This window comes from Phalacrocorax carbo, chromosome 1 (genome assembly GCF_963921805.1).
Source record: "Phalacrocorax carbo chromosome 1, bPhaCar2.1, whole genome shotgun sequence".
Classification (NCBI taxonomy): Eukaryota; Metazoa; Chordata; class Aves; order Suliformes; family Phalacrocoracidae; genus Phalacrocorax; species Phalacrocorax carbo.
Genome location: NC_087513.1, coordinates 135,848,046 through 135,865,290, shown reverse-complemented (window position 1 = coordinate 135,865,290; position 17,245 = coordinate 135,848,046). Strand labels below are relative to the sequence as shown.

At 38.3% G+C, this 17,245-nt stretch overlaps 1 protein-coding gene across 4 annotated transcripts in view; it reads left to right on the top strand.

Annotated features, from left to right (window-relative positions):
• The window catches only part of PRPS2 (phosphoribosyl pyrophosphate synthetase 2), a 30,337-nt gene extending 13,698 nt beyond the window's left edge, over nucleotides 1–16,639 (top strand). For 3 of the 4 annotated variants that reach the window (XM_064475420.1, XM_064475430.1, XM_064475434.1), the window contains 6 exons: nucleotides 1,280–1,300; nucleotides 4,813–4,911; nucleotides 5,998–6,122; nucleotides 8,650–8,823; nucleotides 12,940–13,099; nucleotides 14,584–16,639. In XM_064475420.1, the coding sequence (XP_064331490.1) occupies nucleotides 1,280–1,300; nucleotides 4,813–4,911; nucleotides 5,998–6,122; nucleotides 8,650–8,823; nucleotides 12,940–13,099; nucleotides 14,584–14,676 (672 nt within the window). In that variant the 3' untranslated portion in view covers nucleotides 14,677–16,639. The remainder of the gene's footprint in view (nucleotides 1–1,279; nucleotides 1,301–4,812; nucleotides 4,912–5,997; nucleotides 6,123–8,649; nucleotides 8,824–12,939; nucleotides 13,100–14,583) is intronic. The other variant, XM_064475428.1, reaches the window with a different exon arrangement.
• Nucleotides 16,640–17,245: the final 606 nt, after the last annotated feature.

Here is a 17,245-nt window from a genome sequence, read left to right as displayed (position 1 = left end):
GTTTAAAGGGAAGGAGAGTATCTCACTATGTGTTGATTTCTAAATTCATATTGGAAGGTAATGCTGGACCATCCTGTAAGTTCTTGGTGTGGGAAAAGGATGAGTGTGTCCTAAGTTTTCCATGCATCTAGGTTATGCCTTGTCAAGGGTACACAAAATCCATGTGGCAGACTTCCAAGAGACACTTAAAACCCGCAGTGTGGTGGCCCAGCATGCCACCCAGGTGCATTTTGTGTTTTGGAAATGCCGTCTGAAGATGGATAGCTGAGGAAAGCGATTTTGATTAACAGAGTTTTTGAGGGTTGTTCCAGACTGTTCTCTGGGTGTCACTGAGTTCTCCTGCAATTCTAGGCAAGCCATTTCTTTTTTTTTTTTCGTTTACCTCTGTTTTGCAATTGAGAAAATGTTTGCCATCTTTAGAAATTAACCTTGTTAGTTGACCTCCATGTTGCAAAATAAGCTATAATATAGCTGTCAACACTGGACAGTTTACTGACAGGGAGATCTTTCCTCCTGCTGTTGGATTGCATCACATCACTTGGTCTTTGACCCATGTTGAGTGCACAAGCTTTGTATGCTGCTTGAAGTGTCAGTAAAGTGCCAGCCATTTTCTTCCTATACACAGATTTTTTTCTCTCTGGTGTAAGATATTGCTGTAGTTTGCTTGACTTTGAACTGAAGCAGTATAATCTTCACTAGCCAGATACTGTTTTCCGGTTTGAATTTAAGTTCTTGACTTTAATCCATAAAGAATTAAATAGACTGAGTCCTTGCTACTTGAAATAACCCTGTGTTCTTCATGCCTCTGTAGCTATCATCACTGAGAACAATGAAAGTGCTCTTGATTTATTTATTTAAGGGAAAGGATTTGCAGTAAAAAAAATCATATTCTGTACAAGGCCTGTGTAATCTCCTTTGAAAATTTTAGCATTAAACCTGGCCTAGCTTTAAATGAGAAACAGAGGTTAAAAAAAAAAAAAAGGCTTGCTGGGAATTGTGGAAAAGTTGCTAAATTAATTTAGATTCAGTCAAGCACTGCCATAAACTAGAAAGGTATTTTCTGATACACAAGATAGCTAATTTAAAACTAGCTCAGGTGCATCTGTGCTTTGGCCTTAGTTGCATTTATGCATCCTCTAATTATGCTAACCTTCCAAGCCGTGGGCAGGATACACTTATGTAGGATGCCGCAGAGATGCCTTTGAGATAAGCTAGAAGTAGAGTGACAGGTGAGTTTGGTGTTCTACAGCTCATGTAACTTTGTTTTTTTGATTTGTAGAAGGGGTCCGTGGAGCGTTGGGTAGGTATCCTCTTTTTTTTTTTTTTTTTTTTTAAATCTAACACTATGCATTTCTATTAATATGGCCTTAAAGGGTGAAACTTACTGGGTTACATTATGTATAACTGGGAACATTTTCAGTTTCACTTCTTGATTTCAGTTATGTTTCACCTAGGCCATGACAGTAATCCTGTGGAATAATTTGCTCCTAGAAAATGCCTAGCTTCTAGTTAAAAATTTATGTGGCCATTCAAGATAATGGCTGTCAACTTCTAAAGCTTCAAAACATATGTCACTTTTGAAATTATAAAATTTAGGTTATACATTAGTGAACATTCAGTATCCATATACTTCACAACTGGCTTTCTTGGAAGTGAAAGTTCCAGTTGAAAATCTTTGGCATTTCTCAGATTTTTTTATTTAAGTTTTTTTTTGTTCAGTATGCATGTGATGCATTTTGAGCAAGACAATGTAATGACATGCTTAAAGGCAACAGAGCTTTAATCCTGATGAACAACTTTATTTTCAGCTATATGTCCTTTGCATAGTAACTCCTGTGAGGTTGTTTATATTAGCTTTGTGGATTCCCCCCTGCCCCTGGAAACTGGAAATATTTAATGCATCACAAAGAAAGAAATAATTTATATAACTTATTATATGTAAGCATGGAATTTGCTTAGGAACTAAAAACTCAGTGGTGGTTTTTTACAGTGTAGTTTCTGTACATAATGTAATGTTGTGTTTCACACTAATAATTCTGAAACTAATCTCAAATTTTGTCAAAGAATGGAACAATGAATACTCTGAATCTCTTTGTGTTCTTGCTTCTCTGATCAGAAGCAAACCTTACAAACGCCAAGATAAAATAAATCTTGAGTTCTCATCTACCTTTGTCATCCAAGTTTCTGAATAATGAGGCCAGGTTATCTAAGGTTCCCACGAATATACTGCCTTTGATTTTAAAATAATCTTCTATTTAGATCATATTGTAGCACAAAACTTATTTTCTCTGCAAGCAATCAAATCTTAAATCCTTTTGAACATGTCATGTGTGTCTTCTTTTAATGCACAATTTTGTGTAAAGGAAACTGTCAGATAGCTGCAAACTTCATTTGTCTTAATCTATTAGCCCATTCTTGAGAAACAGGTATTGGTGTCTGGCTATCTTTCCTTCCAAGACCCTCTGTCCACCAACACGTAGGTAATCTGTGATGTGTGCATGTCTGCTAAAACAAGTTACCTAGTGGTAAAACCTTCAAGTTCTTCCTTCTGGTAAGGCAGCCTGCAAGGCCAGCAGCTGAAAGAAGTACCAACTGGTAACGTATACATTAGTATTTGATGCAGGAAAGTATTTTGGTGTTGTTTTGTGATACTCATGATATTGATACATGAGACAAGCTAAGGGGTATTCACATTGAACAGAAATGAAAGAAAATAAAAGCAAAATTCAGTGTGCTGGATGGAGTAGAAACGGCAAACCACATTCTGGGAAGAATGTAATTTGCCTTTAGCAGCTAGCCTGAACTAGTTACTTCTTTCTACCAGAGGGAGTGGTCCTGGTTTGCCATCTTTTCCCTTCACTTCCATTTGAGCTGCCTCATCTGGCTGCTGTGGGTTCAGACAAGTCCCAGTGTGCAGCACAAGGGAAGTGGTGGAAGCATATAAGCCTGGGAAGAAGGAATGAGACAAGCAGATCTTCGCAAAGAGCTGATAAGAGAACGTTGTGATAGAGTCAAAGAGTAGAAACTAAATCTTTACATTATTAGATGTTTCCAGAGATTTGAGAATACTTTGAAGCCCAGCTTAAAAATGTCAGTTTGTACTGCAAAGATAGGCTTGAAGCGATCAGGAATTTGAATGGCATGAACCAGAAGTTTACTACTAAAAATGGAAATATCTGGAAAGCTTTGGCTGACTTGGACCTTACAGAACTGAACTTAAATGAGGAGCTTTATAAATAGTCCTCAAACAGTCCAAAATAGTCCTCAGTAACCGGAAAATCATCCATGCTGAAGCACTAATGATAGCCAGCTCTTGTGGAAGCTCTATGCATCTGAATTGCAGAGATCTAGGGAACTGTTAGATGTTGCGTATAGCTTCAGTGTATCTTACACAGGCCAAATGGTGGTGATGTTCTGTGAAACAACAACAACCAAAAGGGATGGTTTTCTAAATGAAGAATTTCTGCAATGATGATGATAAACTTGATCCAGCCATAAGAAAGACTGCAATATCTCAGCTTCTTTTCTGGAAGTATGTTGGCACTCTGCAGGTTAAAACAGAAATGCTGAGTTTCCACATAAATTAGCAAAACTTTTGAGGAAAATATTGGCTCTTTGATATGACACAGACAGAAGAGCACCCAGGTTAAATTGGCAATGGTTCAGCTTATTTTAGGTTATGCCCTCGAGCATCAGTGGAAGGAAAGCAGAGATAGTCTGTAACTGTGTATATGGGGTGGAGGGAGAGGGGGTTCCTAGGAGGCTAACTGAGGTTGGTTGATAAAGAGATGTAGCAGGAGAGAATACTGTGCCAGCAAAAAACAGTCTGACAGTGAGATGGAACCTCTGAATTGCAGTTCTGTCTTCATACTAATGTTATTGCCAGCTATTAGCCCTATGTAAAGATTAGCCAAAAAAAACCCAGGAGGTTTTCTGTAGTATTTCTGTTACAGAGAAAGCTGTCTGGGGCAAAATAACTTTTTTTTTTGAGAGCTGAAAAATCTGAAAAAACTTTGAGGTTGCTAAAAAAAAAAGTGAAGTATCCTTCAGTCATGATGTTCCATCTTCTGTTTTTTATGTTGCTGTTTGTTCTGCATCCTTGTCACTTTTAAAAAGCTCTTGACATTGGCATTACCTTTGCTAATTAGATTTTTGCTCTTCTTTTGTTCTTTCCGCTTCTCTGTTTTTTTCATCCTCCCTGTCCCTTTTGGGAATTCTAGGCTTCTAATTGCATCCAGTAAGTAACCCTGAATTAGCAAAAAAGAATAAATGAATTGCCCAGGGTAGAAGACCCCTGCCAACATGGATCAGTTACAAGCTTTACTATGTCATGAAGAAATGCTTGATACTAACTTTGTTTTAAAGCAGTGTTTTCAAAAGTTCATTCGCTCTGCCTTCCATCTTCATTTTTGGCAATGTTTTTTAGAGCAGGAGAGTTGCTTGAGAGGGCAGTGGCTTAGAAAAATGGAGATTGTCTGTCTTTCTGCTAGCTGAAAAGCTAGCAGAAAGTTTTGAGTAGAAGAATTGGAAAATTATAGCCCCATTTTTATCTGCTTGTTAATCTAATTACTACAAAGCATTATTAGGCAGACTGTGCAAACTGATTTAGATATTCCTAGATGTTCTGCTGAATTTCAGAACCCTAGTAGCAAGATTAGCTATTGACAGGCCAGCTGGCTAAAGTTCTGGAGCTCTTCATGTCTACATTCCAAATACTCTAAAGGAAAAATCAATAAAAGTAGCTGATTTTCTGATTCCTTGCATCTAGTCGAAATCTTCTAAAAGTTTAAAAATTTGTGCTTTGTTCCTCAGAGTCGTGCTCCAATCTCTGCAAAACTTGTTGCCAACATGCTGTCAGTTGCAGGGGCTGACCACATCATCACCATGGACTTGCATGCTTCTCAGATCCAGGTAACTATCAGGTCTTACTAAATGTGGCTAGGAACTCTGCTGAATTAATATGAAAGGCTAATATTAATTTTCTGGTTTTTCTCATTGTTTTGAAAGGCTATATACAGAACTGTAATTCCCAGGGTTCAGAGAAAATCCCACTACCTGTTTCTCATTAAATTCCCTTTTTGAAAGAGACCATTCTCTGATTTTATGGGGTGATTTTGCAGGCACTTTGCTACTTGTCCATTGGAATCTTCTGTGGCATTTGCCAAGTCCTGTGTAAGAGCTCCCAGAACATACACTACACTGGTCTGGGGCAAGTTCTCTTAATCTTGACCTGGTCGGAGATTACAGTATTGACCTAGATAGAGTTTTGTTGTTAAAGCCAAGGGAACAATGTTCCCTTAAGAGAAGCAGAGATGGAGGCTGGCAACCCATAGCTGGCTTACTGCTCAATCCAGCAAATCATGAAACTTTCCTCAGACACAAAGTAGACATTGTTTGACATTCTCCTGTATACCTCTTTTCAAGATACCTTGTTTTTTTTAGAAAATACCTTCTCTTCCAGTTCTGGTATTCTGTGTAATCAGAATTTCCTATTATGCTAGGTGGCTCTCATGCAAATAAAAAGCAGTTTCATTTGTGGTCTAACACAAATTTCGTGTTACAACTTGCATGAAAAGAAAGATTCAATTTCTGCTGCTCAAGTAATACTAACCTGAATGTTCCCCATATTGAAATACTACTGTTTATGTCAAGTAGTTGAAATTTATTGAAGTTGAGTATTACTTACTAGATTTTTCTGAGAGCTTTTCACAAGCGTGAATTTACTGGAGTACCTGAAGGTGATCTTATTTTCTGATTTTCATCATTTGAGAAGAGCTGTTCTTCACTATTTTTGGGTGAGATTTTTAAAGACCTTAATATTTGTCTAACTTCTGCTGGATTTGATAGTAATATCAGAGGGCAGAATTAGGCTAGTGTTAAATACTAGTTAAAGTTCTAACATACATGGAAGGCAAAGGCTCAATCCTTTCTCTGTGTCTTTGTTCCAGGTCAGACATAAACGTATATTCATGAAGCTCTTTTTCTCTTTTGGACTAGGGTTTCTTTGACATTCCAGTAGATAACTTGTATGCAGAACCTGCAGTGCTGCAGTGGATTAAAGAGAACATTTTGGAGTGGAAAAACTGTATCATAGTCTCACCTGATGCAGGTGGTGCAAAAAGGTACTATGCAAGCCTAAAACTATTCGTTTTCTGTACAGTTAGTGGTTAATGAACTAGTTTGTCTAATTTTTTTCCCTCTATGAATTGTGCAAAATATGGGGTACATCACTTGATTAATCCAACTGCATTGTAAAACCAGAACAACCTGTTCTTCTAATGTTGTTCATGCTTGAAAACATCCAGGAGCTTTCTATACGCTAAAGAAAATCTTTTTCTCTCTCCCTGGATATGGCCTCATTAGCTGAATCCCTCAACAGGAGGGAAGAGACTTTTCCTGCTGCTTGCTTCTTTAGTCCAGTTGCTGCTGCACCTCTTCTTGCTTCACTCTGGAATTGCCTCAGTTTCCCTTCTCTGTCAAAGCATATGGCCTATCCCCACTGTACCTGCTGGCATTTAGGTAAGAGTGTGCTTGAGTTGTGGTTTTTTTTTTTTTTTTCTTTGTTATGGCATTCAAGCTGAAAACTATTGACCCCAAATTGTGCACTGTGAATACTAGAAAAAGGGAGTAAAGTTTTGTTTTGAGTGGCAAAAGGTGAAAATAGAAAGCCAGTTCATTGGAGTGTTTCTTTATTCACAGCATGTGTTACTCATTTAGCAGGCTATCTTTTGTTTGGTATCTATTGAGTATAAACTAATGCAGAAGCTCAGAAGCATGCTGGCTGGTGAGGTGATAAAGCATGCCATTGAGGCAACATGTTTATTCTCAAGTTTTGTCGGTCGTGCTGCTACTACAAGACTGAATGGGAACAAAGACGAATGAAGTAGAGAATCCTGTAAGCCCATAGTAATTTAAATGTTTGGAATGTAATACGGGAAAAATGTGAGAGACTGTCATAGTCTGGTTTCAGCTGAGGTCCTTGGGTCTGTTGTGAGTGTTCATGTTCTAATAATTAATAGGGAAATAAGACTGATTAGAACTCCATAGTTGTTCCTGCTTAAATCAGTCAAGTTACATGTGAAGAATATAAACTATAGAAAGTATTCTAAAATTCAGATGACTTGGTCAATTAAATTTCTTTGTTCCCTCCTGTCTGGGTACTGTTGGCTTCACAGTTGTTTTTTGTTTGTGTTTTGGTTTTGGGTTCTTTAACAAAATACAGACTTTGCTTAGAATTCAAGTCAGAAGACAGCATTTTTTCCCTACCAGATATTTGTATATTATCAAGTTGATCATAAAAGTTTATTTTTTTGAAGACCACTCTCTCTGTATTTAACATAGAGAGAGAGAGTGTATCTTTGCTACCTCTCTGTTGTAACGTAACCAAGCAGTTGTTGGTGAAGTAGAGGAAGATGTTGCTTTCAGTAAACTCAGTTTCTCCTACACCTCCAGTAATGTAAAGAAAATGGTTGACCTTTCCATTTAAAACATATAGACCTTCAAAATAATACTTGGGTTAATGAAAAGTGAATAGAATGTGAAGAAAGTTTGTCTTAAAACTTAAATCTGTAAGCATTAAAGAAATAAAAAAAACCCAACATGTTCTTGCTCTCATTTAAAATATCTAAATTCTTCTTTGTTTCTTACTGTTTGCTTGGGTGTTTTTCCCAGTGTATTAAATTTTGTGGCTGAAATAAGGCATGCAAATTCTATTGAAATCTTAATGTCTCTGAGGTATTGTCACTTGCTATGAAATTACACTATTGTTAGAAAAAAATGCCAAAACATTTGGGTTTTTTGTTTCTTACTCAGTTGTTGAAACAGTGACTAACAACTCCTTCATATTTAAGTTGTGAAGAAACAAAACTATATTCTCTATTAACCATGCACGTTAATAACCTTGTTAACAACATTCTAAATGTATTCTAAAACAACAGGCTACAAGGTTGCCTGTTGAAAAAGCATAGTATTGTTTATTCCCGTGTCTTTATACCTGCCAGCTCTGGTATGTTAAAAAACCTGCAAAAAGCAATCAGAAGTCTGTAATAAATTGTTTGTTATTGGAGGTTTATCTGGCTGCCAGAGGTCACCCTGAATAGTTTTAAAAGGTCTTTGTCAAGCAGATGTATTGCCAAGAGAATTACTAATGACGTAAGCTACCTGATTACTAGTCAAGTACTGCTAAAAGAATTATTAATTGCTATTAACTTACTTGTTTGGTTTTTCCCTTTGGTTTGGTTTCACATTCCTGCAATGGTATCTTCAGTTAGGATGTTAAAGTGCACACTGCTGTAGGCTTAGAACTGAGGCTACCTCTACTTCAAATTATCTAGTGTGACTAGGTATTGCAGGAGCTTAATAAAAACTTGTGAATAGCTGAAATGTTTTCAAAGCCAGGTGCTTAATGACAGAAAACCAAAGTAAAATTTAAAAAATTTATTTCTGGAGTATAGCTTAAGATTCTCTGGCTGTATTTATTAGCAGTGAATTAAGATTGTTTGTAGCCTGTCTCATTACTTGCAAAAGTTTGTGCTGTGGTAATTTGAAAGCCAGAAAATACAAAAACTGTTTTATGACAAATACATACGTATGGTTCTGTTCTTTCTTTTAAAATAAGTCTCTAAATATGTATTTCTTCCTGTAACTCAGGGTTACTTCAATTGCTGACAGACTGAATGTGGAATTTGCTCTCATTCATAAGGAAAGAAAGAAGGCAAATGAAGTGGACAGAATGGTCTTGGTTGGTGACGTGAAAGACAGAGTAGCAATTCTTGTCGATGATATGGCTGACACATGTGGCACAATATGTCATGCAGCAGACAAGTAAGTATTATTATGAACTGTCCCACTGTCTTGCTGTACAGTAACCTGCAAATTGCTGATGAATGCAGTTGCTGTGTCCTACATGCTTATAACCCAGCCTGACCTTGTAGCATGAATTCACTCTGATTCTTGAGTCTGCAGGTCACAGTCCTGTGATCAGGCTGTGTCCTTTAGAATGTGGAATTGAGAAAATATTTACAGAAACATATTATCTGTATTTAGAAAGAGGACAGAGTAAACAAAGTCATATAACTTGGAAGGGCCTTGAGCCATCTAGTGTTTTTTTTCAGTTCCAAGGCAGAAATGACAGGTAGAAAATTATTCTCTTAAACCTCATCATGGAGCCTTTCCACTCTCTTTAGGCAATCTTGCTTAAAGCTTTACTAAATTTAACATTGGAAAGTATTTTCTCCCCAGTATTCAATGCATGTTTAATATTAATCTTTAGCCTACATCTTCAGTATAAAACTACTTATCCTTTTCATCTGGGAAGGTGAGAGTAAGTTTTCCTGTCTTTTCCTCTGGAAGTTAGTTGAAGAGTGTTCTCATTCACCTCTAGATTGAGTAACTTCAGTTTGTTCAGCCGTTCCATGTGGTTTCTAGACTTCTGATCTGTTGTTGATGCCCTCTGGATTCTTTCCAGTTGGTGCACTTACTAAAGTGGAGCTTGTGAATGTAGACACATTATCTTAACTGAGGCCCTAGCAGTGCGAAGTAGAAAGGATTGCTTTATGGGTTTCCAGCTAGCTTTATGCTGGTACATTTCAGGGTAGTAGTGGTGTTTTCCACAGAAGTTGGTGTTGTTGACTGCACTGAACTTTGGTAAAGTTTGTAGCCTTCAAAAAGATTGCTGATTCCTGAAACGTTAGTTTCATATGTCATTATATTCTTCATATGACTCTAGCTTCACAACTCAGTATGTATGGCAGGAACTCTAGCTTCAAAATATTCTTGACAAATTAGAGAAGTGGACTGAAATTCATTAAGAACAAATGTGAGGTATCACAGTTTAGTAGACTAAAGTGCTCCTGCCCATCCATCATATCCAAATATATGCTACCAGCTTTGGTTTGGGAGGTCAAGGGGTACAATCTAAACTTGGCCAGAGTCCTGAGGTTTTAAGTTTTCCATTAAAAGATCTTGTATTTTGATAATGTTTGTAGCAAAGCTCGCCCCCCTGTGACTGTGAATAGTGCACACTGGAAGCGGGAAGAAATGAGCAAGACACAGAAATGTTTTAAATTGATGTTGCTGAGCATTTGCTGTACCATTGCTACTCCTGGATCAAATACCTTGTAAAGCGAATATGTGTCAGCTGAGAGCACTTTGAATGTATATTCCTGTCCAATGTATTTGTAGGCACTATGAGAGTATCATATAGTCTTGCATCCAAAACAGGTCCATGTGGTACTTCCTGCCTGACTCTATTTGAATCATACAATATTTAGGTTGGAAAAAACCCTTAAGATCATTGAGTCCAACTGTTAACCTAACACTGCCAAGTCCACCACTAAACCATGGCCCTAAGCACCACATCTACAAGTCTTTTAAATACCTCCAGGGATGGTGACTAAAACACTTCCCCGGGCAGCCTGTACCAGTGCTTGACAATCCTTTTCGGTGAAGAAATTTTTCCTAACATCCAATCTAAACCTCACCTGGCACAACTTAAGGTCGTTTCCTCATGTCCTGTCATTTCTTACTTGGGAGAAGAGACACCCACCTCACTGAAACCTCTTTTCAAGTAGTTGTAGAGAGCAATAACGTCTCCCCTCAGCCTCCTTTTCTCCAGGCTAAACAACCCCAGTTCCCTCAGCTACTCCTCATAAGACTTGTCCTCTAGACCTTTCACCAGTTTTGTTGCCCTTCTCTGGACACGCTCCAGCATCTCAATGCCCTTCTTGTAGTGAGGGGTCCAAAACTGAACACAATATTCAAGGTGCGGCCTCACCAGTGCCGAGTACAGGGGGACGATCACCTCCCTACTCCTGCTGGCCGCACTATTCCTGATACAAGCCAGGAGGCTGTTGGCCACATTAGCCACCTGGGCACACTGCTGGCTCATGTTCAGCCGGCTGTCAACTAACACTCCCAGGCCCTTTTCCTCCAGGCAGCTCTCCAGCCAAACTTCCCCACGCCTGTAGTGTTGCATGGGGTTGTTGTGACTGAAGGGCAGGACCCGGCACTTCGCCTTGTGGCACCCCACACCATTGGCCTCAGCCCATCGATCCAGCCTGTCCAGATCCCTCTGCAGAGCCTTCCTCCTCTCAAGCAGATCAACACTCCCACCCAGCTTGGTGTTCTCTGCAAACTTACTGAGCGTGCACTCGATCCCCTCACCTGATCATTGGTAAAGATACTAGAGAGATCTGGCCCCAGAACTGAGCCCTGCGGACCACCAAATGTGTCTGGCTGCCAACTGGATTTAATTCTATTTACCACCACTCTTTGGGCCTGGCCATCCAGACAGTTTTTTACCCCGCTTTTTGTACACCCGTCTAAGCCATGAGCAACCAGGTTCTCCAGGAGACTGCTGTGGGAAATGCTGTCAAAGCAACAGGGTGAAGCTTAAGTGAGATGGACATTACTTTTGGTCGTTTGAAGTAAAGATCATCCCATGAGTTTACAGTCTTTAGTTGCAGGCTTGCTGTTGGATCTAGATAAGGATATCAAAAACTCATGGTAGAGGGTTTTGTATAGTCTTGTGGTTTTTTTCCCTTTGATGGAAATTTGATGGAATTTTGCAAAGAGATGTTGTGTATCTGCATACTAATCCACATCCTACCCCAAAGCCTGGTTCTGGGCTGTACCCTTTGCTGGTCAAAATCGCGAATTTTGTAGCCACTGATTTTTTTATTTCTCTTTTGTACTCCTGTGCATAGAGGAAGTTAATTCGTGTCAAAAAGGAGGCGGCCTTTATTTCTTTCCTGTTATGAGAGAAGCATTTTTTAATTTACGTACGGTAGATTTCTATAGAGCAAATTCTAAAACCATCAGAAACCTTCAGCATATCTGCAGTGTTTGCTAAGATGGATGCTTTTGCTTGAGTGATGCTGCTTTATATCATATTCTTGGCATGAAGTAGTGCTTTTCATTAATGCCCAAAATAGGTGAGATGTACTTTGTGCTTACTTAGACTTGTTCACCAGAATACTTCAGATCTCTTTGTATCTCAGCGACCTAGATGCATATCAAGCGGATGAACTAAGAAATGTGTTTTCAGATACAGCAGATCAACTTGATTAACTACAACTTAAGTACACACCCTTGGTACACACTCATCTGTTGTAGTGCATCCTCCTTGTAGGTTGCAGCTACTGAATGTAATGCTGAGAATGACTGGAAAACTTTCATTCTGTTGAGTCATTCAAAATGGGATGATGTTTCTCTGATTTTGTCTTTTTTCCTATCTTACTGAAGCTTATGCTATGGTCTGATAAAGCCTCCATTTGTAAAACTAGAAAAGCAGCGAGGACATAGCTGAGCATCTGGACACAGAGAGGCCAGTCAAAATCAAATTAAGGCATTCTGACTCATTTTCAAGGTGGTTTAGTTCTTTGATATTTTTTTTTCTCCCGTGCTGCGTCATTTAATTGAATGCTTGGATCAGCAGCATGTCTTTGCACAACACTGCAGTAAGCTAGGCTTTTAATTATTAACACTTCTTTTTCCTCAGAAACTCCTTCCAAGCAGAATTGATAAATTGCAAATGAAAATAAAGGTGGAAAATAATGGAGACACCATGGAGTTGTGAATGCTGCCATCCAACCTACTTCATTTTTGCCTGATTAAGATAGCAGACTTACACTGCAATTCAGTTGTATGTTGTGCTGGTATGGTCAAAAGTGCAGCATTTTAGATTAGTATCGCTGCTACTCATAAGAATATTTTTATTTAATTAGTAGGTTGGTTGGGTTTTTTTTGTGGGGTTTTTTTTGTGTATAACCTGAAGAAGTTTAAAATTCTCTAAATTACTTTGTAGATATATGTATCTTCCTATAGCTTCCAGGAGGAATTTTTGTGTAAAATGTATTTTACAGAGATTTGTATCTGGCTTCATCTGTAGCCATGTATGTAAACATGCATCACAGCATACTTGTCCTTTGTGTTCTATAGGTTAGTATCTGCTGGAGCTACTAAAGTTTATGCCATTCTTACTCATGGCATCTTTTCTGGTCCTGCTATTTCTCGGATTAATAATGCATCGTTTGAGGCTGTTGTGGTAACTAACACAATCCCCCAAGAAGAGAAAATGAAACACTGCCCCAAAATTCAGGTACAGTGGTGGTTTTGTGTCATCTGTTTAACCTCTGGATTTGTATTTTACTGTTCACTGATACTAGAATTTGTGCCTTGAGAGGAAAATAATATTCTAAAATATATTGTGCAGCTTTGTTGTTTGCAGAATGTCTTGCTAAAATATGCCAAAGAACTGTTTTAAGGGCATTCAGGCAGTAGAATAGAGTATTGCATAATTTTTGGTATCTGCAACAGGTTGAGTATGCCTGCCTGTGGAGGAGTGGCAAATGTAGAAGTTATTGTGGATGCCACAGAAACCTTAGACGATGACTTTTTTAAGAAAAAAATACGCTAATGAAAAATGCACAAGATAACAATGACATATGTTTCTTTTCAAAATCCAAACTGAAAAAACAAAGCTGACTGTCATGGTTTAACCCTGACTGGCAACTAAGCCCCACACAGCTGCTCAGTCACTCCTCCCCCATTGGGATGGGGGAGAAAATCGGAAGAGTAAACATGAGAGAACTCAAGGGCTGAGATAAAGACAGCTTGATAGGTAAAGCAAAAGCCACGCAAGCAAGCAAAGCAAAACAAGGAATTCATTCACCGCTTCCCATCGGTGGGCAGGTGCTCAGCCATCTCCAGGAAAGCAGGGCTCCATCACGTGTAACAGTGAGTTGGGAAGACAAATGCAATTGCTCTGAACGTCCCCCCTTCCTCCTTCTTCCCCCAGGTTTATATGCTGAGCATGACGCCATATGGTGTGGGATATCCCTTTGGTCAGTTGGGGTCAGCTGTCCCAGCTGTGTCCCCTCCCAGCTCCTTGTGCACCCCCAGCCCACTCGCTGCTGGGGTGGGGTGAGGAGCAGGGAAGGCCTTGGCTCTGTGTAAGCACTGCTCGGCAGTAACGAAAACATCCCTGTGTTTTCAACTGTTTCCAGCACAAAGCCAAAACACAGCCCCATCTAGCTGTTGTCAAGAAAATTAACTCCACCCCAACCAAAACCAACACAATGACTTATGTTGGTAGCTCTTACATGAAATTGTTTTGGGAAGTTGTGTGTCCCTTTTGGAGTTTTTCCTTAGTACAGAGTGGAGGAAAGATTGGCTTGGAGTTTTTTTTCTTAATGCAGCGCTGATTTTTCTAAAAAGCTTAAAACTTATTTGGTATTTATTGAAACAAAGCAAGCACTTTAAAGATATGTTTCCCTTAAACTGTATTTGTATCATGTGGACACTGCTATCTGATGGCTAGAACAGTTTTTTTGAAAACATGCCCTGTGCCAGAAGTCTTCAGCAATCTTATTCAATGTGTTCTTACTCAGTTTTTGAGTTTGTACTTTGTAGTAATGTAGTTCTTACGTATGTGTTAAGTACCTAATGCTTTAATGTTGTTTTACTTCCTAGGAGAGGTAAGAGAGCACAATGGTAGATTGAATGTTTGTTCATATGTTTGTAAACTGTATAGTTTATTTTCTTAGCATCACATAAATTTTATCTTCTTGACACTTCTTTCAGTTTATTGACATTTCCATGATCCTGGCTGAGGCAATTCGAAGAACGCACAATGGTGAATCCGTGTCTTACCTGTTCAGTCACGTCCCCTTGTAACTGCAGGAGATTACACTGCATCTTTGAAAAGGTCCCTTCAGCTAGCACTGTTGTTCTTAACAATGCATGTCAACCACAAGAAATTAGTATCTTTGTAGAATTCCAGAGCTTGTATGTTTAATTATTATATTTGTCTTGTAATTACCATTTGTTCTTTGTAAATGGGCAATCAATCTCTGACTTGCAGAAACTTTATGAATTCCCTTGAAAGACTGGAAGTCTTGTGTATTACGTAACTTCTTTTATGTGCCCGTCCCCACTTTCTGCTCAATTGCTCCTTTGAATCAGTTTTTCTATACAGAACTGCAAACTGTCCATAGAACTTTTAATAGGATGTATGCATGTAAGATCATTTTCTGTGTTAAGCTAAATGTTGCAGGCTTGGGTATCTTGTATCTGTCAGGCAAGCAGCAGTTGGCTTTTGTTTTATGCTTAACTACCATTAATAGTATTTTGTAAGCCCTAACAGAATGTAAAGTTCATGTTAATTTTGAGGAACTGTTGACACATCCATAGTTTCAACTGTGTTTCATACACTTCACGTTCTTCTTTCCACAAGATGTATGTGGCTGCTGTTTTCTTTTGTAAAGCTCCCATTACATTAAATCGTTTGCTTAACATCTATTCTGTGCAGTTACTGTCTTCAGCTGTAAGATTAATGTTTCAGTATTCCTGGGATGATTCATTTTATGTGTTTCACTAATAAGGACCAATCTTTAATGATGAGCAGTTTGCTTTAAATTCCATTTTTTCCCTGTAGTTTTTGACATTCCTTGATTGTGATCATACGAATCATTTCATAGCAGTGTTCCTGTTAATATTGTAAAGCTTCACTATGCAAAGTCTAAACAGCATATTTAAACACTTGTATTTATGGAAGCTGGTCTATACCCACATTTACTTTTTTAAAAAAGTATCTGAAAATACTTTTTTTCCCAAACTGCACAGTCAATAGAGCTTCAGGTTGCTATTACAAAGTACCACAGTACTTTACTGTGCAGCCAGTGAACTCTGGTAGACTGATTAGTGCTGAATATTTTAACATTAGAGAATTAAAATCATTGTGAAAACAGTTTCGCCTCTTGTATGCTGAGAAACCTGATGGTTAAGTAGTAGTAATGCAGTCAGTAGTAGCTTCTGGGTGGAAAAAAACCCAAATCTAATACTGTAATTTTAGGTCTTTGAATCCTTCTATGGAGTGTTTTCAGTCTTCCTGCTGAAAGGAGGAGTATGTGTGTGTTAAGATAGCATCCCTGCACCTAGATCATGGGAAAGCTGTTTCCTACCTGAAATTGCAGTTGTTAATTACAAAAGCATTTGCCATGCTTGAAAGATGCTTCTTTACTGTGGATCTGCATAAAAAATAGCACTATTTCATCCTATCTTGCTTATTCTGGGTTATATTAATAATGATAAAATGTTATATTATAAAATGGATTTTTTTCTATTCCATTTAAGACAGACTTCAGCCAGACTACTCTTTTGGTTACTCTGAGAAGGAATCTATTTTGTCTTTATGTGTGGGTTTCTTTTTTCTATATGAAAATGAGTAAAACAGAATTTCACCTGCACTGCTTTCAGCAATGAATCCAGAAATGGGGTACATAGGACATTGAGAACTAGTGGCTGAACTGAATTCTTATCACAGTGGAATTCTTTATTACAGTTGAATTTTCAAAAATATTACATAAATTAATTTACATTATTTTTTTATTCGGTAAAGCAATTTTTAAAATGCAACATTATTGAGCCTTTTGTTTTGAAATATTATTTTGCATTAGGTTGTTAACCCCGAGTCTGTGGCCACATAATTATGCCAAAGTTTAGACCTTATTACTACACAAGATATACAATTAATTTAATGCATGGTGTCAGTTCAGTTCTATAGATCAGATCTTTGTTACAAACAATATGCTGAATTTTTTGCCTTTACTGTGCACAAGTATTGTAAATAAAACTTAAACTACTTGTGCCAAGAGATTGCTTGTGGTTTTATTCTTTTTATACTATGGGGGGAGGGACGGGGACACGGGGTGGGGACACCACCATGCCCTGCACAGGTCAAATAGGGAAGAATGCAGGCATTGATTCTCATGCAAACCTTGCACGTAAATCATGCGTGAGCTGTCTTGGACATAGGATGAACTGTTAATCACACCAGACTGGTACACATATTTATAATAAGATCATCCTTCTCTTCTTTTTATGGTCTGACAGAAGGGACACAATGTTTAAATTTCATTGGGAGTTTGAGTTAACACTTTATGAGCAGTCAAAGGTCTTATTTCTCAGACTGTTGTAAGCAAACCCACTCAGCTGTATTTAACTGGATGAGATGGGGGAAAGAGCAGAAGGAAAATAAAGAATTAAGCTGACTGTGTCTGCTGCATTTTGTGCACTTAAATGCTTATGAAGAGTTACAGGTGAATTCTAACAGCTCTGTGAAAACCCCATCCATTTTGACAGAATTAAAAGCATGAAGTAGAAAATTGAGGTGTTTGGTGTTTAATGCTCTATGCTCCCTGGCCCATTCTGGGATTCTGGTCTGAAGCTCAGATGGCAGTTCAGG